This window comes from Halichoerus grypus, chromosome X (genome assembly GCF_964656455.1).
Source record: "Halichoerus grypus chromosome X, mHalGry1.hap1.1, whole genome shotgun sequence".
Lineage (NCBI taxonomy): Eukaryota > Metazoa > Chordata > Mammalia > Carnivora > Phocidae > Halichoerus > Halichoerus grypus.
In genome coordinates, this window is record NC_135727.1 from 45,472,184 (window position 1) to 45,497,632 (window position 25,449).

The 25,449-nt window shown below is 39.3% G+C and overlaps 1 protein-coding gene across 2 annotated transcripts; it reads right to left on the bottom strand.

Moving 5' to 3' along the window:
* Positions 1-20,239: 20,239 nt before the first annotated feature.
* Positions 20,240-21,854, bottom strand: BEX4 (brain expressed X-linked 4). 2 transcript variants are annotated; one of them, XM_036079268.2, is made up of 3 exons: positions 21,699-21,854; positions 21,196-21,274; positions 20,240-20,834 (listed from the first exon to the last, which is right to left on the bottom strand). In XM_036079268.2, the coding sequence occupies exon 3, from the start codon at positions 20,827-20,829 to the stop codon at positions 20,467-20,469; it is 363 nt and encodes a 120-aa protein (XP_035935161.1). In that variant the 5' UTR covers positions 20,830-20,834; positions 21,196-21,274; positions 21,699-21,854; the 3' UTR covers positions 20,240-20,466. The 2 variants fall into 2 exon arrangements, with proteins under 2 accessions (XP_035935161.1, XP_035935162.1); XM_036079269.2 differs by lacking the exon at positions 21,196-21,274 and having other exon boundaries at positions 21,699-21,849.
* Positions 21,855-25,449: the final 3,595 nt, after the last annotated feature.

The window sequence follows — 25,449 nt, forward strand, 5'->3', positions numbered from 1 at the left end:
AGAAACAAATATACCAACTAAAGTACAATTCATTTTGACTTTAGCTTTGCAGTAGCCAGCCCCAACATTTTCCAGAATTACTTAGGTCAAACCACCAAATTTATATGTTGAAATCCTAATGCCCAATATGATATTAGGAGGTAGGGCATTTAAGAGGTGCTTAGATCATGAGGGTGGAATCCTCATGAATGGGATTAGTGTTCTTATAAAAGAGACTCCAGAGAGCTCCCTAGTCCCTTCCACCATGAGAAGACACAGTGAGAAATCAGCAGTCTGCAAACCAGGAAAGGGCCTTCATCAGAACCTGACCATGCTAGCACCCTGACTATGGACTTCAAACCTCCAGAACTGGGAGAAATAAATTTCTGTCATTTATAAGCTACCCAGTCTGTAGTATTTCATAGAAGCTCAAATGGATTAAGTCACAATTTTAATAGTTAGATGTATTTGTTACAGTCTATTCCATCCTGGATTCTCCTGACATTCTGGTTGATTTTTAAAAATTTTCCGTGTATCAGGATTTCTCAGCCTTGGCATTATTGACATTTTGGGCTGGATCATTCTTTCTCGGGATGGCTGTCCTGTGCATTGTTGGGTGTTTATCAGTATTCCTGGTCTCTAGCCACCAGATGCCAGTAGCACCCACCTCCATAGAGTGAGAACAAAAAATGTCTGCAGACATTGCTAAATATCCCATAGTGGGAAAAAAAATTGAGAACCACTGGCATAGGGAAAGAGTCACCCTTGGTGGTGGTGTATAGTTCTATGGGTTTTAACATGTACATAGCCACCACAGTAACATATAGAAGAGTTCCACCACCTTAAAAATTTCCTTGTGCAGACCCTTTGTTGTCAGTCACATTCATCATCCCCAATCCCTGGGAGCCACTGATCTGATTCTGATTCTATAGTTTTGCCTTTTCCAGATCATCATGTATCTGTAATCATACTATATGTAGCCTTTAAGATCTGATTTTATTCGCTAAGCATAATGCTTCAAATTTATTCATAAAAAAAGAGTTTGTTTCTTTTTATTGTTGAGTAGCATTCCATTTTATGGATGTGCCAAGGTTTATTAATATATTCACCTGTTGAAGGACATCTGGATTGTTTCCAGATTTTGGTGACTATGAATAATGCTACTATGAACATTTGTGTACAGGTTTTTGTGCGAATATACAATTGAAATTCACTTGGACAAATACATACAAGTGGGATTCTTGGGTCATATGGTAAGTGTACATATGATTAACTTTATATTAAACTGTGAGTATGTTTTCCAAAGTAGCTGTATCATTTGCATTTCCACAAGCAATGCATGGGAATTCCTGTTGTTCCACATCCTCACCAGCATTTGCAATTGTGGAGGTTTTTTTTTTTTTATCCATTCAGATAGGTGTACACTGGTATCTTGTGTTTTTTTTAAAAATATGTATTTATTTATTTATTTGAGAGAGAGAGAACGCATGAGCAAGAGGGGCAGAGGGAGAGGGAGAGAGAATCTCAATCAGACTCCTCACTGAGCGCTGAGCCCCACACTGGGCTCAATCACATGACCCTGAGATCACGACCTCAGTAGAAACCAAGAGTCGGATTCTCAACTGACAGTGCACTCAGGTGCTCCATCATTGTGGTTTTAATACACATTTCTCTAATGACTAACAATATCAAACATATTTTCCTATGTGTTTATGTACCATCTGGATATCTTCTTTGGTTAAGTGACTGTTCAGATATTTTGACAATTTCTTAATTGAGGTTTTTTCTTTTAGTGAGTTTTAATGGTTCTTTAAATATTCAAGATATGTCTTTTATAAGATATGTGATCTGCAAATATTTTCTCCCAGTGTGGCTTGTCTTTTCACTCTCTTAACAGTGTCTTTTATAGAACAAAGATTGTCATTTTGTTAAAGTTCAGTTTATCATTTTTTTCTTATATGGACGTCATACCTAAAAACTTTTCTTTTGTTGTCATACCTGAAACCTCATTGCCGAAGTCAAGATCACACAAATATTCTGTTATATTTTCTTCTAGAATTTATATATTTTTGTTTTACATTTACATTTAATACATTAACATATATTTAAATGTAAGTTTACATTTTGAGTTAATTTTTCTGTAAGTTGTGAAGTAGGTATTGAAGTTCATATTTTTCGTTATGCATTTCTAGTTGTTTTGGTTTTATTTCTTCCTTTCCAGTATATGTTTCTTGGGATTTTCTTTTTTTTAAAAGATTTATTTTATTTGAGAGAGAGAGAGAGCACATGCGGGCGGGCACACGTCTGCGCGAGTGAGCAAGTGGGGGGAAGGGCAGAGAGAGAGAATCTTCAAGCAGACTCCCCACTGAGCAGGGAGCCAGATGTGGGAGCCTGATGCAGGGAGCCGGACCCATGAGATCATGACCTGAGGTGAAACCAAGAGTCAGACGCTCAACCGATTGAGCCACCCAGGTGCCCTGGGATTTTCTACATAGACAATAATGTCATCCACAAATAGGGAACATTTTATTTAATTATTTATTTACTATTGAAGTATAGTTGACACACAATGTTTCATGGGAAAATTTTATTTTTACTTTCTAATCTGTATGCTTTTTATTTCTTTTTTTGCCTTGTTGCACTGGATAAGACTTCCATTATGATGTTAAAGGAGACTGCTGAGAGTGGATATACTTGCCTTGTTCCCAGTCTTGAGAGAAAATATTCAGTCCCTCACCATTAAACGTGTTGTCTGAGTGTTTTTGTAGAAGCCCTTTATCAGGTTGTGGAAGTTGACTTTTATTCATAGTTAATTGAGAGTTTTTATCATTAATAGATGTATTTTGTCAAAAGACTTCCTGCGTCTTTGGCGATGCTCATGTAGTTTTTTTTTTTCTTTAGCTACTTTGTAAATTTTTTAAAAAGATTTTATTTATTATTTATTTGAGAGAGAGAGTGTGAGAGAGCATGAAAGCAGGGTGAGGGGCAGAGGGAGAAGCAGATTCCCCCATGAGCTGGGAGCCCGATGTGGGACTCCATCCCTGAACTCCGGTATCATGACCTGAGCTGAAGGCAGACACTTAACCCACTGAACCACCCAGGCACACTTTTCTTTAGATTCTTAATGTGGTGGATTGCATTGATTGATTTTCAAATATTGAATTAGCCTTTCATTCTTGGAATAAACCCCACTTGGTTGTGTGAGAGAGAGAGAGAAAATTAATCTTGTAATATGAGGGATACTGGTCTTAGTTTTCTTTATTTGTACTGTATTTCTCTGGTTTGGTTATTGTAAAATGAGTTGGGACATATTTCCTCCTCTTCTGTATTAGTTTTCTATTGCTGCCATAAAATATCACCACAAACTTAGTATATTATTTTAAATATAAAACTTTTTTATTATCTCACAATTATCTAGGTCAGTCTGACATAGATCTCATTTGCCAAGAATCAAGATGTTGGCAGAGCTGTATTCCTTTCTGGAGGCTCTAGGGGAACATCTCTTTCTTTGCTCATAAAGAATTAAATTCTTTTTTATATCTTCTATTTCTTTGCTCATAATTTCAGTTTTAATTAGGTTTTTAAGAGTGATGACTCTTTTGAGCATTTTTTATAACAGCCATTTTAAAGTCTATCAAATATTTACAGCATCTGTCATCTCATCATTGGTGTCTGTTGATTGCCTTTTTCTATGCTTTTGAGAATTTCATGATTTCCTACATGCTGAGTAATTTTGGTTTGTATACTAGACATTAAATATTATTTTTATTATGTTATGGAAACCTCAAATAGCTGTACCATACATTCTGTGTGTTTTTCACATCTGTGTTTAGTACTAGAGAGAGTTAGAATGTATATATTCCATCTTACTTGGAACCAGAACTACACTGTATAAATTTTTATGTTTACTTTTAATTTTTCATTTTTAAAGAAAAAACACAAAATTATGGAAAAATTGTGAAGACAGTGTAAAGAATTTTTTCCCTGAATTATTTGAGAGTAAGTTACTAGTTTAATGGCCCATCTACCCTATGGTAGGCAGAATTTTAAGATGGCCCCTACAACGTTCACCTCCTGGTGTTAGTCCTACCATTATGTTACATTATATGGCAAAAAGGAGATCACCCAGGTGGACCTAATCTAATCACACAAGCCCTAAAAGGAGAAAGCTTTATATGGCTGTTGACAGAAGTTAAAGTTAGAGAAATTCAAAGCATGATAATGCTTGGACGCATTACCATTGTTGGCTTTGAAGATGGTAAGGCCAAGTGCAAGGAGCTGAGAGCAATGTCCTGTCAAAAGTCAGCAAAGAAATGGGTATATCAACCCTACCACTGCAAGGAATTGAGGTCTGCCAACAACCTGAGTGAAGTTGGAAGGGGATTCTTCCCGGTCCTCCAGATAAGAGCCCAGGACAGTCAACACCTTCATTTCAGCATCATCAGACCCTAAACAGGAAACTAGCCAAGACTACTGATCTACAGAACTGTGAGCTAATAAAGGGGTGTTGCTTTAAGCTGCTGAATCTGTTAATCTGTTACACAGAAGTAGAAAATGAATATAACCCCAAACATCTTTTGTGCACATTTCCCACAAACACAGACATTTTCCTACATAACCACAATTATCAAAATCAGAAAATTAACATTAATATATTACTACCATCTAAACTCAGCCCCCAATAAATTTTTACCAGTTATTCAACGTCTTTATAGAAAAAGGAGATTCCAGTTCAGGATCACATACTGCATTTTGCTGTCAGGTCTCTTTATTATCCCTCAGTATAGAATATGCCCTCAGTTTTTCCTTGACTTTAATGAAGTTATAGTCCAGTTATTTTTTACAGTGTCCTTCAATTTGGTTTTGCCTGATATTTCTTCTTGAATAGATTCAGGTTATGCATCTTTGGCAGGAATATCACAGAAGTATTGCTTTGATCTTCTCTTTTTATCCTATCAGGTGATACAATCTCAATTTGTCCCATTACTTACAATGTTCTCTTTGTCTTTTTTTTTTAAAGATTTTATTTATTTATTTATTTGAGAGAGAATGAGATAGAGACCATGAGAGGGGGGAGGGTCAGAGAGAGAAGCAGACTCCCCTCTGAGCAGGGAGCCCGATGCGGGACTCGATTCCGGGACTCCAGGATCATGACCTGAGCCGAAGGCAGTCGCTTAACCAACTGAGCCACCCAGGCGCCCCTACAATGTTCTCTTTGACCATTTGTTTAAGGTGGTGCCTTCTAGGACATTCCAGTGTCTTTTTCCTTTGTACCTATTAAGTATTTTATGGGTAGGTATTTTGAAACTATGTAAATGTTTATTTGTGTATTTATTTATTTAGATAATGAATCATATTTTCTTTCTTTAATTCAATGCATTACACTATGTTCTATCATTTATTTTGATACTCATATTGTCCTCTATGTAATTTGTAGGAGCCTCTTCAGATTGGCTTCTGTGTCCTTTTGGTGTGCCATCATTTTTTGAGCACTGTGCTTTCTGGCACATCAAGATGTTCCAGGCCCATTTTGTTCTTTGCCTGCCACATCCATGTAATCAACCATTTCTCAAAGGAGTTCTTGTTCTTTTCATTCAACAATAGTATTTAGAAGACAGGCTGTAGACACTAGGTATGTTTCTTGCTATTGGGATACTAAGTTCCCAGGCTCTCTCAGTGGAAAGAATTAGGTAATATTTGTGTATATACATTTGTGTATATATGTGTATACACACACACATACATAGGAACTCACATGTATATACATTTACACACTTACAAGTATATTTCTATATATATCAATTGAAAGCCATATAGGTGCCCTCTTCAGATTGTTGGCAACCTTCTGCATAGACATGTTTCTCACCCTGTTCAGATTCTAAAATTCTGTTCCAGTCTGCCACACACTGCCTCACAAAGACACTCCCTTCAACCAAATAGAAAGAACCCAATACTCCTCACCTGGCTAGTCTCCTACCCAGGAATCCCACTTTACAATTCTTAGACAATAACTCTCTACAATGAGCCACTCTCCCAAGATGGATACCTTCTTCACCCTGCTCAGGCCAACAAAACTCTGTTCTCTCCTACCATGCTTTTCCCCATCTAATGGTGTTATGACTGAATTGTCCAGGAACAGAAGGGCTGAGGAAAACGAAAACAAATAGCTTAAAAAAAAGTCATCAAAAATTTTTTTTTGTCATGACAAGTGTACTCTTTAAACCCCATTACCTACCTACCTTAATTGTAGGTCATCCCTCCATCCACCTCCCCTCTGGTAATCATCAGTTCTCTATATTTAAGAGTCTGTTTCTTGGTTTGCCTCTCTCTCTCTTTTTCCCTTTGATTGTTTTTTTTTAAATTCCACATATCAGTGAGATCATATGGTATGTGTCTTTCTTTGACTGATTTATTTCGCTTAGCATTATACTCTCTAGCTCCATCCATGTCATTGCAAATGTTAAGATTTTTTTATGACTGAATAATATTCAATGATATATATATATCATAGTGTATATATATATGAATAATTTTCAATGATATATATCTCATTGTGTATATTCTTTATTCATTTCTTCTTTATTCATTCATCAGTCAATGCACACTTGGGCTGCTTCCATAATTTGGCTATTATAAATAATGCAGCTATAAACATAGGAGTGCACGTATCCCTTTGAATTAGTGTTTTTGTATTTTTTGGGTAAATACCCAGTAGTGTGATTACTGGATCATAGGGTAGTTCTACTTTTAACTTTTTGAGGAACCTCCATACTGTTTTCCAGAGTGGCTGCACCAGTTTGCATTCCCACCAACAGTGTAAGAGGTTTCCCCTTTCTCCGCATCCTCCCCAACATCCTCTAGGATTTTGATAGTTTCTTGTTTCACATTTAGGTCTTTCATCCATTTTAAATTTATTCTTGTGTATGGTGTAAGAAAGTGGTCCAGTTTCATTCTTCTGCATGCTGCTGTCCAGTTTTCCCAACACTATTGTCTGTCTTTTTACTATTGGATGATTTTTTCCTGCTTTGTCAGATTAGTTGACCATATAGTTGTGGGTCCATTTCTGGGTTTTCTTTTCTGTTCCATTGATCTATGTATTTTTGTGCCAGTACCATACAGTCTTGATCACTAAAGCTTTGTAATATAACTTGAAGTCCAGAATTGTAATGCCTCCAGCTTTGCTTTTCTTTTTCAAGGTTGCTTTTGCTATTTGGGGTCTTTTGTTCCATACAAATTTTAGGATTGTTTGTTCTAGTTCTGTGAAAAATACTGTTGGTATTTTGATAAGGATTGCATTAAATGTGTAGATTGATTTGGGCAGTATGGACATTTTAACAATATTTTTTCTTCCAATTCATGAGCATGGAATGTCTTTCCATTTCTTTGTGTCATCTTGAATTTCATTCATCAGCATTTTATAGTTTTCAGAATAGAACACTTTCACCTCTTTGGTTAAGTTTATTCCTAGATATTTTGTTTTTGGTGTAATTATAAATGGGATTGTTTTCTTAATTTCACTTTCTGCTCCATTATTAGTGTATAGGAATGTAACACATTTCATACATTGATTTTATATGCTGCAACTTTACTGAATTCATTTATTAGTTCTAGTAGTTTTTTGGTGGAATCTTTAGGGTTTTCTATATAGAGTATCATGTCATCTGCGAATAGTGAAAGTTTTACTTCTTCTTCACCAATTTGGATACCTTTTATTTCTTTATGTTGTCTCATTGCTGTGGTTAGAACTTCCAGTACTATGTTGAATAAAAGTGGTGAGAGTGGACATCCTTGTCTTGTTCCTGACCTTAGAGGAAAAGCTCTCAGTTTTTCCCCATTCAGTATGATGTTCACTTTGTCTTACTGATGTGACATATCATGTTGATTGTTTCACAAATACTGAACCACCCTTTTAATTCTTTTTTATGACTGAATTGTGTGAATATATTACCAAGCTAAAAAATATAAAATACGTTGTGTTTAAGTTAAATTCAAATGTAAATAGAACTTATGTGTTGTGAAGTTGCTCAGGAAACAGCACCTGATCACAAACTGATCACCATCTTCATAACCAGGTAAGGATATCCTCTGTCAAAAACTCCATTATAATAAGGTTAAGGTTACTTCTGACTATATGTAAGCAGAATAAGCAGGAGTCAACTAAATTTCTGCTCCTGGGGCGCCTGGGTGGCTCAGTCGGTTAAGCGTCTGCCTTCAGCTCAGGTCCTGATCCTGGGGTCCTGGGATCCAGCCTCCGTGTCTGGCTCCCTGCTCAGTGGGGAGTCTGCTTCTTCCTCTCCCTCTGCCCCTCCCCCTGCTTGTGCACACGTGTACTCTCTCTCTCTCAAATAAATACATAAAATCTTTAAGAAAATTTCTGCTCCCAACTTTGGGCAGAAAGAAGGTATTTTTTTTTTTTTAAGATTTTATTTATTTATTTGACAGACAGAGAGAGAGAGAACACAAGTGGGGGGAATGAGCAGGGAGTCTGATGTGGGGCTTGATCCCAGGACCCTGGGATCATGACCTGAGCCGAAGGCAGACGCTTAACAGACTGAGCCACCCAGGTGCCTCCAGAAGGTGTATTTGTAAGCCAATAAACAAATGGTTTCTTTTGAGCTTCCAAGATTTCTGGAGATGCACAATTAAACATTAACAGAAGTCACTGCGGCAGAATGAGGGTGGGCACCTGCTTGCTACCCTAGCACCTAACTTTCTGAGAAAGTAGCCTTTCCCTTCCACACACACATTAGAAAGAGGAAAGGGACAAACCATCCTTTGTTAAGGAACATAAGAGTGGTCGAAGCCCCATGTGCCTCAATGACCATCAGAGACAGAGATGGGAGAGTTCACTTCCAGCTCACATGGTCTCAGATGCTGTGTGGTCAGAGCTGGGCCTCAAGGAATGAGCAGTACAAGGATCTAGGAGGAAGAGGAGGCCAAAAGAAGGCCACTTTCATCCCCTACTAGGTCTTCCTTACCAAATTAGTTCCTCTTCTCCTTTATGGGTGAGGATGTTCCTGCCTTATTTGAAAACCTGTAACAACCTGCCTAAAGACACCTTGCAAGGGAGATCAATTGTCTTCATTCTCTCCCCCATTGTGCTGCAGACACACTCATTATCTCTAAATCTATAACTAGAATCAAATCCCAGTATGCCAGGTGGGAGGAAGGACACTGAAATTATAAAATCAAATAGACAGTTCATACACCAGATGAATTGCAGGCTTTTAAATATATATATATATATATATATATATATATATATATATATATATACATATATATATATAGTTATAACAGGAAATTAAAAATTACCTATTTCAGTCTCCTTTTTGGTTGAGGTCCCAAGACAATAGGTTTCAATCACTGCCGAATTCTGAATTGTAATGCAAGGTGATGAAAGCAGGTCATACTTGGATGAGTACTGAGTTGGTTACCCTTAGATAATTACACATTTTCAGCCTACAAAAGGCATTTGAGAGGCCAAAAAGATTGTTGGAGATTAGAAGAGGATTTCTAATGAGAAATGCTGGCATTTCATGAGTGCTTCCATTATAGAGAAAGAGTAGGTGTTTTCTGTCACCTCATACCAAAGGCAAAAACCTTCAATGGGTCTATTCAAAGTCCCTGGAACTTGTTAACGCTGCAAGTATCTAAATATAAAAGGTAAGACCAGCTAGCTACTTTGACATAAAACTGAAGAACATTTGGGGAGAGACTGGACTCCTTGAATTTGGGAGTTAAATTGTACAAATGATGTGTGAGTGGTTCCCATAGACATTACATGGGCCATACAGGAGACAGAACTAGTTTGTGGTTATTGATCTAGGTCATGATAGTCTTCTGGGGGATCAAGGAAACTTTAGCAGAAACAACCTGGATATACTGCTAGAAGTTTAAAGGCTAATGAAGGAGGGACGCCTGGGTGGCTCAGTTGGTGAAGCGTCTGCCTTTGACTCAGGTCATGCTCCCAGGGTCCTGGGATCGAGTCCCACATCAGGCTCCTTGCTCAGTGGGGAGCCTGCTTCTCCCTCTGCCTGGTGCTCCCCCTGCTTGTGCTTGAGGTCTCTCTCTCTCTGACAAATAAATAAAATCTTAAAAAAATAAAGGCTAATGAAGGAGTCAAAAGTGACTAGCTCAAGGATATGTATTTGCCCATTTCAAGAGAAGAGCAGGTAAGAGATTCTCAACAATGGGGGACTCCCTATAGAACCCATAAAGGAACCACACAAAGGAAGGAATTAACTTTAAATACCTTCACAGCCTAGAAAGTGCCAGTACTAGATGGCCATAACAGTACCAGTTATATAAGATTTTAATTTCTTATTTTCTTTCTGCCTTCATCAAATGGAAACTTTTGTTTGTTTGTTTTTAAAGGTTGTTATTTATTTATTTATTTATTTATTTTAAAGGAGATAGAAGTTTATTGAATACACTGCAAGGGAGTGGTGGACAGGACAGCAAAGGAGAGGCTGTCTGTCTAAAGTTTATTTATTTCTCAACACTCAACATGGGGCTCGAGCTCACGTCCCCGAGATCAAGAGCTGCATACTCCAACTTAGCCAGCCAGGCACCTCGAATGGAAACTCTTTTGTGACTTGAACTGACAGGAGGATATTTTTTTACCTATAGGGCAAGCAGGAAAGTCATGGGACATACCCTAGGTTTCACTCAAGGGACAAACCAAAGGGCAGGTTTGCATGGGTAGCAGGTAGAAAAAAATGTTTTATTATTGTCTCCTACAAATCCTACTTGTTCAATGTATTTGCTACACTGGCAAAAATCTTGAGAATATGTGTGAGAATAGGTCCTAAGAATATTAGATAAAGGTGGGAAGGGACATAATTTTAGCTACTTTTGTCAGGCATACTTTCAAATCAGCTCCATTGCATTTGCTATTCCCTCTGCTTGGAAAACTTCACCCTCAAATATCTGCCTAGATCACTCCCTTATCTCCTTCAGATGTTTCCTCCTGACCTTTCTCTTGTTTTTCTAACAAGAATGCAAGTTCCATGAAGACATATATATATATATTTTTTTGCTGTTGTATGTAGTGCTGTGATTCCTTGACTCTTAGAACAGCACCAGGTATATAGTACATGCCAAATAATTTGTAATAAATTCAGCTGAATTTATCAATATTTGTGCACATAGTAGACACTTTAAATTCAACGTGCTATCTCATTCAGCTGGACTCTAATTGTTTGCTCAGTTGGTTGAACTATGGCCTCCTGCTGGATCACACTAAAAAAAGTTGGTATATCAGAAATTGCTTATGGGGTGCCTGGGTGGCTCAGTCTGTTAAGCATCTGCCTTCAGCTCAGGTCATGATCTCAGGGTCCTGGGATCCAGCCCCATGTCATGCTTCCTGCTCAGCGGGGGGTCTGCTTCTCTCTCTCCCTCTGCTCCTATCCACCCCCCACCCCCACCCCCACCCCCGGCCGTGCTCTCTTTCTCTCTCCAATAAAAAATAAAGTCTTTTTAAAAAAGGAAATTGCTTAGTATGATGTAAATAATCTAGAGAGTTATGGAAAAGGAAATGTTGGAATGTGCTTATCATGTATTACATACTCATGTACTCCCTAACCATGTCTAAAGAGAGGGCTAGAAGATGTTATCTTTAACAGGAAATTGAGCAATAAATAAGCAAGCATATTTTGAAAATCTTATAATGGTTATTATCATTAGGCTGAGGATGCTGGGAGTGGTTCTTAAACTTGATACAGCCTCTTGGTTTCAGTAGTGATGCCAGGATCTCAGGGTAGGATAAACTACGAAGCTGCATTTAACCACCAAAGACAAGGAAGGCTTAGTTATCTTTACATGAATCAAGAATGTCATGGTAGACAGATTAGTTTGAATTAGGAATTTTTGTCAGTAGCTAACTGATCTTATGAAACTATGGCAGAGAGAGTATACATGTTTAACAAATTCTGTTGCATTTCGTCCTAGGTTCATACTTACGGATTGCCTTTCTCAGACAGCCAAACAGTTGACTGATTTGTGGCCATTGGAATGTGAGCAAAAAACTCCAGCATAATCTGCCATGAGCCTTCTCTCTCCTTCCATCTTCCAGCTGGATGTGAGCACCCAAGGCAATTTTGAAAGTCACACGTTGAAGATGGTGGAGGTCCCTGCCAGGTTCCTGCCACCTTGCTCCCTGAATGACTGCATGGAACAGATCCCACTCCCTCCCATCTGTATTGCACTGCTAGCTGAGTGAGAAATTTTCAGTTTGCTAAGCCTCTGAGATTTGGGAAATGTTTTTAGAAGTACTTAGCCTATAATAAAAAAATAAAAATAACAATAAAAGTACTTAGCCTATGTGATGAGGATTGAGTAATGTATAGTATTGTTGGATCACTATATTCTAAACCTGAAACTAATAAAACACTGTACATTAGTTATACTGGAATTAAAAAGATTAAAAAAAAAAACTAAGAAGGAGGGAAGAAAGAAAGAAAGAAAGAACCTCCAGAACAATAAACTCTAGCTACTTATGTAAAAAAAAGTACTTAGCCTATCTTGACGTATAAGTATTACTAGGAGAACATGGATAGGTGACCCACTAAATTCCTACTTGATTTGATTTACCTTAAAACCCTAAGTATGGCAAACAGAGAACTGATATGAGCCACTAGATAGTCTGGATTCTCTCTTCATTACCAGACCTGAAAGTTGAAATATTATTCCCAGAACCCCTTGAGTCAGGCAGGACCTTGCAATAACATCACAAGTAGGTATATGAATATAGGTACTATGAACATTCTTCTTCCCCAAAGGTCTTGCAGCCACAGTTGAATGTCATTGATCCTAACTGATAGATGAGAAAGCTGAGACTCAGAAAAGTTTTCCAAATCACATACCTAGTAAATAGCAGACCTGGGATTCTAGCTTGTATTCCTTATTCTTAGTCACAAGACTGGTTGTTACAAACTTTTGTCATATGATACCCATACCTTGTCATGCATAGGTGGAAATTCATTCAGCAACACCTCTTAATAGGGAGGGATGTTGGAGATAAAATGCTTCCCCTTGGGGCTGAGAGGCCTAGTTCTGGAAGTCACATTAATTTGCTGATTTCCAAGTTAGCATAACATAAATAAATGAGAAAAAATATTGAATGACACAGTTCTTCTTTTCAGATTTGACATATCAACTTTATCATATATTAAAAGACTTTTTATATCTAAATATGTCCATGTTACTGTTTATATATTTTTCTATTATTGGGAGATGACCAAACTATTTTATTTATTTATAGTAAATTGTTCCATCTGGCTATTGATGTTTTCCTTTTTAATACCCCAGAAAGAAACTCTATACCCCTTAGTAGTCACTCGTCATTCCCATCTCCTCCCAGCTACTAGCCCTATTCTACTTTTTGTCTCAAGTGATTTGTCTATTCTGAATATTTCATATAAATGGAATCATACAATATGTGGCCTTTTGTGTTTGGCTTTCATTTAGAATAATGTTTTCAAGGTTTATCCATGTTGTAGCATTTACCAGGACTTCATTCTTTTTTATGTGTATTGAATATTCTATTGTATGAATATACCACATTTTGTTTATTGGTTTGTCAGTTGATGGACATTTGGGTTGTTGGCACTTTTTCACTATTATGAACATTTGTGTACAAGTTTTGTGAACATAGGTTTTCAATTATCTTGAGTATATTCCTACAAGGGAATTGCTAGATCACATGGTAACTCTATGTATAACTTTTGGAAGAAGTGCCAAATTGTTTTCCATGGCAACTGCATGGTTATATATTCCCACCAGCAATGCATGAACATTACAATTCTCCACATCTTCATCAACACTTGTTATATATATATATATATATATATATATATATATATATATATAATAGCCTTGCTAGTGGATGCAAAGTGCCTAAGGGACACATCCCCAGTGGTTCTGCTCTTGTCTAACCTTTCTGCAGAAATTGGTCCTCTTCACTGGTTTACTACTGGCCCAGATTCTGCCATTCACTTGGAAATATTTAGCCTAATGGTCAGAAGCCACTTACATTTTACATTGTTCTCTACACACATCCTGCTGCTTTCCAAAAGCAATTCCTGGGCCCTGGCGTCCTTCTCAGATATCCTTATCAGAAAGGATCTGAATAGGTCATTTACATGAAGCTATACTTGACTAATTGTGATGAGTGTGAGAAACTTCCAAAAATGAGAAAAAGAGAGAAGACACCCTATGTGAAAGACTCACAGAGTTTCTAGCTTCTTTCAGTTTATGGAGACCCCAGGGGCTTTGTCCTTGAGTACTGTAACAAGACAGCTGTTTTTGTATTTTTCCTTACAATAAACACTGTCCCTATTTGCAACTATTAATATAGCTATTCTCACCAAATTGATCTACAGATTCAAGCCAATACCAATAAGAATTCTTGCAGGCTTAAAAAAAATAATCAGCTGATTCTAAAGTTTATATGAAAATTCAAGGGACCTAGAATATTCAAAGCAATTTTAATAGAGAACAAAGTTGCAGGAATTTCCCTACCTAGTTTCAAGACTTACTATAAGGCTACAGCAATCAAGATAGTTTGATATTGATGAAAAGACAGACATATAGATCAATAGGGCAGAATAGAAAGTACAAAAATATACCCACATATGAGTACTTGATTTTTGACAAAGGTGCAAATGTTATAGGAAGAAGAAAGGAAAGTCTTCTCAACAAATGGTGCTGTATTAGTTGAATATCAGTATGGAACGAAATGAACACCAGAGTTTACTTCATACCTTACACAAAAATTAACATGAGATGGTTCATAAAACAAAATGAAAAGCCTAAAACTATAAAACTATTAGAGTAAAATATAAGAGAAAGTCTTCACAACCTTGGATTAGGCAGCACATTATTTAAATAGAACACAATTATAAAAGGAAAAGTGGATTAAATGGGTTTCATGTAAATTTAAAACTTCTGGCCTTTGAAAGAAACCATTAAGTAAATGAAAAGGCAAACCAAGACTGAGAGAAAAATTTACAACATACATATCAAAGAAAATTGAATATAGAATTTATAAAGAAATCTTGCAACTCAGTAGTAAGAAGATGAACAATGAAATTTTCAAAAATTAGCAAAATATTGGGCACCTGGGTGGCTCAGTTGGTTAAGTATCTGCCTTCAGCTCAGGTCATGATCCCAGGGACCTGGGATTGAGCCCCAAGTTGGGCTCCCTGCTCAGTGGGGAGTCTGTTTCTCCCCCTCCCTTTGCACCCCCCACTCATGCTCATGCTCTCTCTCTCAAATAAATAGAAATCTTTAAAAATATTAGCAAAATATTTGAACAAATTATTTCACAAAAGAAGATATATGAATGACTAATGAGTACATGAAAAGATGCTGAACATCATTAGTCGCCAGAGAAATAAAAATTAAAGCTACAAGATAGTACACACCTTTTAGGATGGTTAAAATTTCCAAAAGACACATGAAAAGATGCTCAACATCACTTGTCATCAGGGAAATACAAATCAAAACTACAATGAGATATCACCTCACACTTGTCAGAGTGGCTATAATCAACAACACAAGAAACAACAGGTGTTGGTGAGGATGCGGAGAAAGGGGAACACTCTTACGTTGTTGGTGGGAATTCAAACTGGAGCAGGCACTGTGGAAAACAGTATGGAGGTTCCTCAAAAAGTTGAAAATAGAACTACCTTATAATCCAGCAATTGCACTGCTAGGTATTTACCCAAAGAATACAAAAACACTATTCAAGGGATACATGCACCCCAATGTTTATAGCAGCATTATCTACAATAGCCAAACTATGGGAAGAGCCCAAGTGTGCATTGATTGATGAATATTTGTCAATGCACAAATATTATGAAACACACTTTATGGCTTTATTTGTAATAGTCAAAAATTGGAAAGTATCTAAGTGTCCATCAAGAGATGAATGGATAAACATTCACCATATCATGGACTACCACTCACCAGTAGAAAGGAATATGCTATTATTACATGCAAAATCATTATGTTGAATGAATGAAGCCAGACAAAAATAAAGGAGAGTACGTGCTCTGTGGTTCACTCTATATAAAAAATATTGCATAAAGCAAAATATAGTGACAGAAAGCAGACCAGAGGTTGCTTGAGGATGGGGATGGAAGGAGGGATGGATTACAAATGGGAAGAAAGAGACTTTTGGAGATAATGGAAGTGTTTGCTATTTTCATTGTGGTCATGATTTCATAGGCTTAAATCTATGTAAAACAGATATATGTAAAATGAATTGCATGGTTTATGTACTTTTTAAATTTTAATTTATACCTTAATGAAGCTAAATAATTACTCACGTGTAGACACAGACTGAAAGGACTGGAAGTGATAATGTGTTTTGGTATTTTCTTCTCATGATATTTGGTTTGTTTTACTTTCTTCATTATAAGTTCATTTTTTTTCCCTTGGTGGCCTCTTTAAAGACTCCCTCAGTGATATCTTCATTTTTTGTTACTTGAGGGTGAAAACATATGCTTCTGAAAGGCTCTTCTCAGAGATCTCCTCTTTCTCTTTTTAATTACTAGGCTTCTATCCCAAGCCTTGCTTCAAAAATCTATGAAAACATACACATTTTCCTTGAGAAACTAAACAAACATGAACACATAAATGACTGATAGGGATGAATGCATTAGTCCTTTTTGTTGTTCCTGGTTGATTCACTTTTCTTTTGTTTTCATATTTCTCTAGTTTTCTTGCCAGTCTCTTTAGAGACTTCCAAATAATAGATCTCCATCGTCACCTTAAAAAGTCAGAATGTACTGCCCACCTAGACTAACCCTCACATGGGATGTGTAAGTTAATGGAAGTGTTCACTAAAGTAACTCAGTTCTTCGGATGCCTGGGTGGATCAGTTGGTTAAGTATTTGCCTTTGGCTCAGGTCATGATCTCACAGTCCTAGGATAGAGTCCCGCATCGGGCTCCTTGCTCAGCGGGGATCCTGCTTCTTCCTCTGCCTGCCACTCCTCCCTGCTTGCTCTCTCTTTCTCTGATAAATAAAGTCTAAAAAAAAAAGTAACTCAGTTCTCCTTCAATCACCTTCTGACTCGGTGACTTTTACTTTTTCCCCTGGCTATTACTTTTTCCAGAAAGTTCTGTTCTCACTCCTCCACCCCTGCTGAAACATCCAGGTAAGGGTGCTTTCTTGTCTTCAATCATGTTCTGATCATGGTCCCTGAAATTTACTGCTTCTAGAAAGTTCTGTACTCATACCCCACCATCAGAGAAACTTCCAGGAGAGGGGTCTTAATTTGGTTCTCCTTCAACCAATCACACTGTGACCTTGTTCCCTGAATTTTACCACTTCCAGAAAGTTCTGACTTCATCATCCCACTCCCTCAGAAACACCAAGGAGAGAGAATTTATTTCAGTTCTTCAAAAAATCTTATTCTGAACCCCAACGTTGGCCTTTACTTCTTTTGGAAAGTCTGTCCTCATCTACCACCACTCCCAAAGAACGCTGATAAGGAGGCTTCCTTCAGTTCTCCTTCCACCAGTCAAGTTCTGATCTCACCTCCCACCCACAGATTTTTTAAAATTGAGGCTATCTTGAGAAATCTGGGATTGGTGTATGGAAAGGTATAGCATTGATTTTCAGAAGGACCAAAAGGCCTTTCATGAACATCACTCAATCAGCTAGCCTTTATGAAGTGCCTATGAGTTCACCACCTTGCATTTCCAGATCAGACTCTCCAACATTCCCTTCCTCTAGACAGAAGCTGAAAGATCATTCCAGCTCCAAAATGTTATAAGGGGCACAGAGCTCTCCTTAAATGTTTGCCAATTAAACATGCAGGGATTCTGATGACTGAGGTGTGAACAACAAATAAACAGTGATTTTGTATAAGTTGTACATGTTTGTAAATGTACACCACTGGTAACCAGCACACACATATTTCCAAATCATGCCTTGTGGAGGCACTGTGGTAAGGAGAGAAGCACCCTGAACTGGGAACTGTGGTCCCAGCTCTACCACTAACTGGCTATGTGACCTTGGGGAAACCATTTCCCTACCTAGTTTCCTCATCTGTGAAATGAAGTTTGAAGAAGTGACTTTTTAAATTTGTTCTTAGTTTTTAAAAATTTATTTAAATTCAATTTAATTAACATATACTGTATTGTTAGTTTCAGAGGTAAAATTCAGTGATTCATCACTTGCATACAACACCCAGTGCTCATTACATCAAGTGCCCTCCTTAATGCCCATCACCCAGTTACCCCATCCCCCCACCCACCTCCCCTCCAGCAACCCTGTTTGTTCTCTAGAGTTAGTCTCTTATGGTTTGCCTCCCTCTCTGTTTTCGTCTTATTTTATTTTTCCTTCCCTTCCCCTATGTTCACATTTTGTTTCTTAAATTTCACATGAGTGAAATCATATGGTATTTGTCTTTTTCTGACTTATTTTACTTAGCATAATACCCTGTAGTTCCATCCACGTCATTGCAAATGGCAAGATTTCATTCTTTTCTTTTTTAAAAACATTTTATTAGAGAGAGCACAAGCAGGGGAAAGGGAGAAGCAGGCTCTCTGCTGAGTGGGGAGCCCAATGTGGGGTTTGATCCCAGGAGCCTGGGATCATGACCTGAGCTGAAGGCAGACGCCCAACCAACTGAGCCACCCAGGTGCTCATTTCATTTTTTTTGATGGCTGAGTAATATTCCATTATACACACACATGGGGTGCATATATACAAACACATATATGTACATATAGATGCACCCCACATTTTCTTTATCCATTCATCTGTCAATGGACATCTGGGCTCTTTCCCTATTTATTTATTTATTTTTTACTTAATCATTTCTTTTTTATTTTTATTTTTTATTATTATGTTAATCACCATACATTACTTAATTAGTTTTTGGCTCTTTCCCTATTTTGGCTATTGTGGACATTGCTGCTATAAACATTGGGGTGCATGTGCCCCTTTGAATCACTATGTTTGTATCTTTGGATAAATACCTAGTAGTACTATTGTTGGGTCATAGGGTAGGTCTGTTTTGAGCTTTCTGAGGAACCTCCATATTGTTTTCCATGGTGGCTGCACCAGTTCCAATTCTTTTACCCTGCAACCTAAATTTAGAAATACATTTTGTAAGGCTACAGTATCTCCTACATGTCTCCTACTAAAACAAGTTCCTCAAAATAATTTATTAAAAAGATTTTATTTATTTAGAGTGAGCTGGGGGCGGGTAAAGGGGCGGAGGAAGAGAATCTTGAGCAGGCTCCCCACTGAGCAGAGACTGCTCTTGTGACCCATGAGATCATGACCTGAGCCAAAACAAAGCGTCAGACGCTCAACCAACTGAGCCACCCAAGCACCCCTCAAAATAATCCTTAATGCTACTCATGGGCAATGGACTATGATGTTGTTTAAAATTGCTTGTTGTGACCCGCAAAACTAATTTCAAGAGCCATAATGGGTGGCTATTGTCACTTTGAAGAATACTGGATTATCAGGTTAAGATTTCTTTCTGCTCTTTCCTAAAAAGTTGAAGTGTCTGCATTGAAAATATACAAAAAAAATTTAAAAACAGCCTCAATCTTTATCTTAGACCTTCCTCAACCTGTTACCAGTTACAAAAGTCAAATATTCTGTTATCTCCAGATGACAGAGTCTTAGAGAAAATGGCCCAGGCCAGATATATAGTAGGGGGTAGCTTGGTACTTATCATCTCTGAACTCCAGTACCCTCATCTACCACTATCCTTACCACTCTTCCAATCAGTCTATTTTAAGGCCTTGTACTTTTCCTTTTTAATGTTTTTGTCCATCAAACTCAGGTAAGCATTCATCCGGTTATTTTACTTTATCATTCACATTTAATATGACAACACACACGTATGTACATATAGATACATACATACATATAACAGTGGCCTCAGATTACAGGTGTACCTTAGATTTACCTGGAAAGCTTGTTAAAAATGGCAATTCTGGAGTGCCCATTTGTGGGTCTGGAGGATAGAAGCCAGATGTTTTATATTCTCAAAAAGCTCCCCTCCCAAGATGTTCTTATGTAGGTGGTGGACTCACACTCCTTGAAAAACAGGACATACATTCTTAAAATTATATCAGATGTTGAGTTATGAGTATGATCCTTCCTTGCTCATTGGATGGGAACAACAACAATAAAAAACAGTCAAAGACTAGAGATCTTGAGTCCAGGTAGCTAGGAGAGGAAAGGTAGTATTAAAAAATAAAGACTAGGGTGAAAATGGAAGATTGCTTTTTAAACTGCTTTATTAATTTCATATTATGAAAGGAATAGTTTTTCCTAAAATTGAGTGAAATTGTCCTACTGGACAGAAAATTTTACACTGAGACAAAACAATATTTAATTACAAACTGTTAAGTGGAAACACCAAAAGGTTTACAGAAAAAGTAAATCACAAAACTACAAGCTTGTAGAGCAGAGGTCACATTATTGACCTCGGAGAAAACCTTAGGATTCAAGGTATAAGGCAAAAGTCATAATGATTATCAGGTTCAGGAGTTTGGAAGCGCTTATGATGCCTCATTTGCTGCTCTTTAGTCTTTCTCCTGACTTCCATCATCTGCCCTACAAACTTTTCCTCATCATCTCCCACTTCATTGTGATCAATATGCCTGCTGGGTATGGCCCACCGAAAATTAGGGACAAGTCGTCTCATTCGCCCCAGCCTGACATTTCTTCCATGCTTCTGGCCTTCACCCGCTCTCGAATTGCGTGACTCCTCTTCATTCTGCACGGGGCCCTGTTCTTCTCCTTCCTTTTCCTGCTGGGCATTTTCCATGTTGACATTTTTCACCGCTTGCTTCTGTTTGGACGCCATTGCTCCTAGAGGTAAGAGACCAGAACAAGGGCTATTTTCTTGGTGGGACGATCAGCACCGAGGACAGAGGCCCTACTACGCACCTTTCAAAATTCAGAGCCCTGGATTTCAAATGCTTTTTAAAATTTCACTCTCCCACTGGAGAGGCTCCCTACGCTTTTCAGGGGGCTCCCCGTCCGAGCCCTCTCCACCCCCCCCCCGCCCCGCCCAAAGCCCACCATTTTCCCTGCCTATCCCTGCCCAGGCCTCTGCAGGCACCAAGATGGAGGACGGGCTGGCGGGTGGGGGCGGGGGTGGCGGGAGGGAATTTGGGGTCTCAGGGCTTTCTATACGTTCCCTTCGGCCCCCACTGTCCCCCGCACCGACCTGGGCCTATCCTTGCAGTCTCCTCCTCCTCTCGATTCTCGCCGAAGAGTGCGCCGCCGCGACACTTAGACCTGCACACCTGCAGAGGGCCGGGGTGGGGGCAGCGGGGGCTGCTGCAGCCGAGCGCTCCCCGCCGACCCGACGCTACCCAGCCCCTCCCGGACCCCCCACGGCCGCCTCGCCCCCACACCCAGCCGCCCCATCCCCCGTGCTGACCACCATTTTCTACACCAAGAAGGACGGGGGCGGGGCGGGGCGGGGCGGGGCGGGGCGGGGCGGGGGGCGCAAGAGGCAGGTGTTTCCGAAGGGTCATCGCCTCGCCGCGGTCCAGCCCTCCGCCTAGCATTTTCTGCGGCCAAACGCGGGCTGCGGTGGGGCGTGAGGGCTGCGGTCCTTGCGCCGCTTCGCCGCGGGACAGCCGGTCCCCCAGCAGGGCTCCGCGGGCCGCGTGGGCTCTCCCACACCGAGCCCAGGGAACGCTCCCCCTCCTCTCGGTCCCCTACCTGCTTCCCCTCCGCCTCCGACTCTTTGGGGCCGCCTCTGGCCCGCACGCCCTCAAGTCCACCGGGAGCAGGCACCGAGAAGCAAGTGAGTGAAGGCCGGCTCTGACGCTGGAGCGAGGGCGCGAGTCCGCGTTGGCGGGTCACGTGAGGCCTTCGTCACGGCGAGCGGCACCGCCCCCATCCCGTGCCGGCTTCAGCCCGCGCGAGGGCGCACAGCAGGCTGGCCAGCACAGGTCCTCTCTGCTGCCGTGTCTTTAACAGCACCAGCCTGGGCTCCGTGGCTCTCCCTTCTTTGTATATTCCTGGGCCTTTCTCTGCGGCTGGGGAAGGGCAGTATCTTCTCAGGGACCTGTTGGCCGTTCCGTTCTTCTCTGGGGCCTTGCCTCTTCCTCTCCTTTGCTCCCGGGATACATCCCTACCCCCTCCATGACGCCGGCGCAAAATTTAAGGGGGTGCGGAAAAACCTCAGTAGTGAAGATAATCGTATTTTAATGCAATATTTAAAAAAAACAAAATTAATGCAAAAACATCTATGAGCAAGATGTCACAAACACCCTGCTCCCAACCTGTGGTCCTCCTGGCTACCAATGTTCACCATTTTCTTTACCAAAATGTGTATGTGGGGTGGGGGGGCAAGAAAGGAGATAGAATTTTTTCGAATTCTTAATACCTTTTTGTTTTGTTCCTTTTTCAATTAGAATTGTGTTCTCTTTGTAGTTTACATTAACTTTATTTTAACTTTTGTTATGGAAAATTTCAAACATATGCAAAAATAAAATAGTATAATGAAAACCACTGTACTCATCACCTAGCTCCAACATTTAACTCATTGCGTCTTATTTCATGTATATTCTTACCCACTTCCTACTCTTAGAAATTATTTTTGAAGCAAATCCCAGTCGTAATACAATTTTGTGCGTAAGTATTTCAAGGTACATGTCTATAAGGACTGTCATATATTTATATAATTTATATATATATGTATATTTATATCACAATAACATTTTCACACCTAACAATTAATAATTCCTTAATACTGTTTTATGTCCAACCCGTGTTCAAATTCTCAATTCTGTCATAGTTTTTTTTTTTTTTAATAGTTTGTTTGGATCAGGTTCTAAATAAAACCTAACATGTATTGCTGCTTTCAGGATACTCTTTTTGTCTTTGGCTTTGACAATTCGACTATGATGTGTCTTGGTGAGTGTATTCTGCAAGTTCATATCTGATGTTGAACTTTTCTATTGAATTTTTAATTTCAGCTACTGTACTTTTTAGCTCCAGAATTTTGTTAGTTCCTTTTAATAATTTCTTCCTGTTTATTCATTTTCCATATTTGGTGAGACATTATTCTCCTGGTTTATTTTACTTCTTTGTCCATGGTTTCCTTTAACTCTTTGAGCATATTAAAGACAGTTGACTTAAAATCTTTTCCCTAGTAAGTTCAGCTTCCTCAGGGACAGTTTCTACTAATTTCGTTTTTGCTGTGAATAGGCCATACTTTCTTTGCATGTTTTATAATTTTTTGCTGTTGAAACTGGACCTTTTGAATATTATAATGTGGCACCTCTAGGAATCCTATTCTTCCCTCTCCTCAGGATTTTTTGCTGGTTGTTGTAGGCTGCTGTTTGTTTGTTTAGTGACCTTTTGTGAAGTCTGTATTCTTTTATCATGTGTACCACTAAAGTCTGTTGCCTTAGCTTAGTGATCAGCTGGTGTTTTGACCGTTACTTTAAATACCTGGAGCCAGTAAAAGAAAAAAAAGAAGAAACACTCTCAGTCTTTGCAAATTGGTCTGTGCTGGGGAACTCATTCACTGCTTATCCAGACCGTTTTCAACTCTGCATTAGTTTTCACTTCCTACTTGCACAGAGTCTGAACGCCAGCCAGAGGTGAAAGGCCTCCTCAGGCCTTGGAAGCACTTGCATCCCATCCTGGGCATATGTGTGGTCTTCTCAATCTCCCTGTATATTGGGGAGCTTTTAAAATCTCTTATTCTCCCATGTATCTCCTTTTCCAGCCTCTTCCTCCCAGCTTTCTCATTCTATTTATTGTTTGTCCTCAGTACTGTCCTTTGCCCCAACCTGCTAGGTCTAATACCCAGGCCTTTAAATGCTTTTGGCAAAAGCCGCTCCACTCCTGGGAAGGCTCTGAGGCAAAATATAGAGAAACCTTGTGCTCTCCGTGAGAAGGACCTGACAGATGGTAGAGACCCATAGACACAGTTCTTTGAGAATAAGGTCCATAATGTTTCTTCTGGTACTAGCAACCTTCATTAACCGATCTAGAGTGTTGGGGATGGTGGGCTTGCAATTTAAAATGCCATGGCACTCTCTTACTGCAATTCAGGAGCTTTTCTCTTCAACTAGTTTTCCTCTCGTTGTTGTAAGTTTTTATTAGATTCCAGAGTCCTGCAAAAGTTGATTCTGACCATTTTTGGCATGGAAACTTTGAGTTCCCTACTCTGCCATTTTTCGTGATGTCATCTCTCTCTTTATATTTTTCAATTCTTTACAATGTAATGGCAGTATACAATTACTTTAAAAAATTATCCCCTTTAAGGGGCACCTGGGTGGCTCAGTTGGTTAAATGTCCAACTCTTGGTTTCAGCTCAGGTCATTATCTCATTGGTTGTGGGATCAAGCCCCGTGTCTGGCTCTGTGCTCAGTGGGGAGTCTGCTTGAAGATTCTGTCCCTTTGCCCCTCCCCCCACTCATGCACTTACTGAAGACTCTTATGTTGGGAGCTCCTTGGTTCTCATTTTTGGCCGCCTTCCCCTTTCATGCCATGATCTCTGCTTAAGCAGCCATCTCATCTATACCTATATCTTCAATCTCCATCCACCCATATGATTCTTGCATTTCCCTCTCTAGTTCAGTCTCTGATCTAAATATCTTGCTACATTCTTAACATCCCCATGGGGTACACAAAGATATAGAGAAATCAAGATGGTCCATTATGTTCCCTCCAAAAAAGATCCATTATGTGTTGCCCATTCCAGCTAACATTACTACCTATCACATAGATGATCAGGCGAGTCATCTGAGAATCCCACTGACACTTCCCTTTTATACTCCCGCTGCCCAATTTTCATATCTTTCATGAATTCATCTCTTTGTTCATTCATGAATATGTTCACTTATCTGGTAGAGAGAGGAATATTGCTGTGTCAGGGGAGAAGGGGAATAATGACACAATCACAGTCCTAGAGTGGGTGATCATTGCAGTGAAAAGGGGCCACCTCAGTAAGATTTGTCACATGAGAGAAAGTAAGGACCATAGTTTCTGATGTGGGTAATTTGGTAGGTTTGGTGGTGGGAACATATAGGCAATCTCTTCTGTGATAGCATCTACTTTTCCAAAGAAACAAGAAGCCTAAAGAGCAGTTGAGAATGTTGAGGTGTGAGACAGTGTTGAAGGTTTGTGCAGGTGTTGTGTCATGGTGGTCTCAGATATTGAGAAAGTATATTGACTATGAAAATATGTTAAGATTACTAGCCAAGTCTGAGTACTGCTCCCTATCCTGCATTCTCTTCGCTTCAACCTTAACTCTCACAGCTCTCCTACGTTTTCCACCAGGCTCCAGCCACACTGGCTTTTTTTCTTCCTTTTTGGGAACAAGTCATGCTCACTTCCACTTCAGAGTCTGCTGTTCCCTAGTCTAACGTCAAAAGATTTTTACACACACACATCTCTTTCTTGTCATCCAGTTCTCAGATGAAAAGTCACGTGCATAGCATGGCCTTCTCGT

Bases quoted from the DNA above. Each gene is read 5' to 3' on its own strand.
- BEX4 (XM_036079268.2), bottom strand. From the start codon at position 20,829: ATGGCGTCCAAACAGAAGCAAGCGGTGAAAAATGTCAACATGGAAAAT.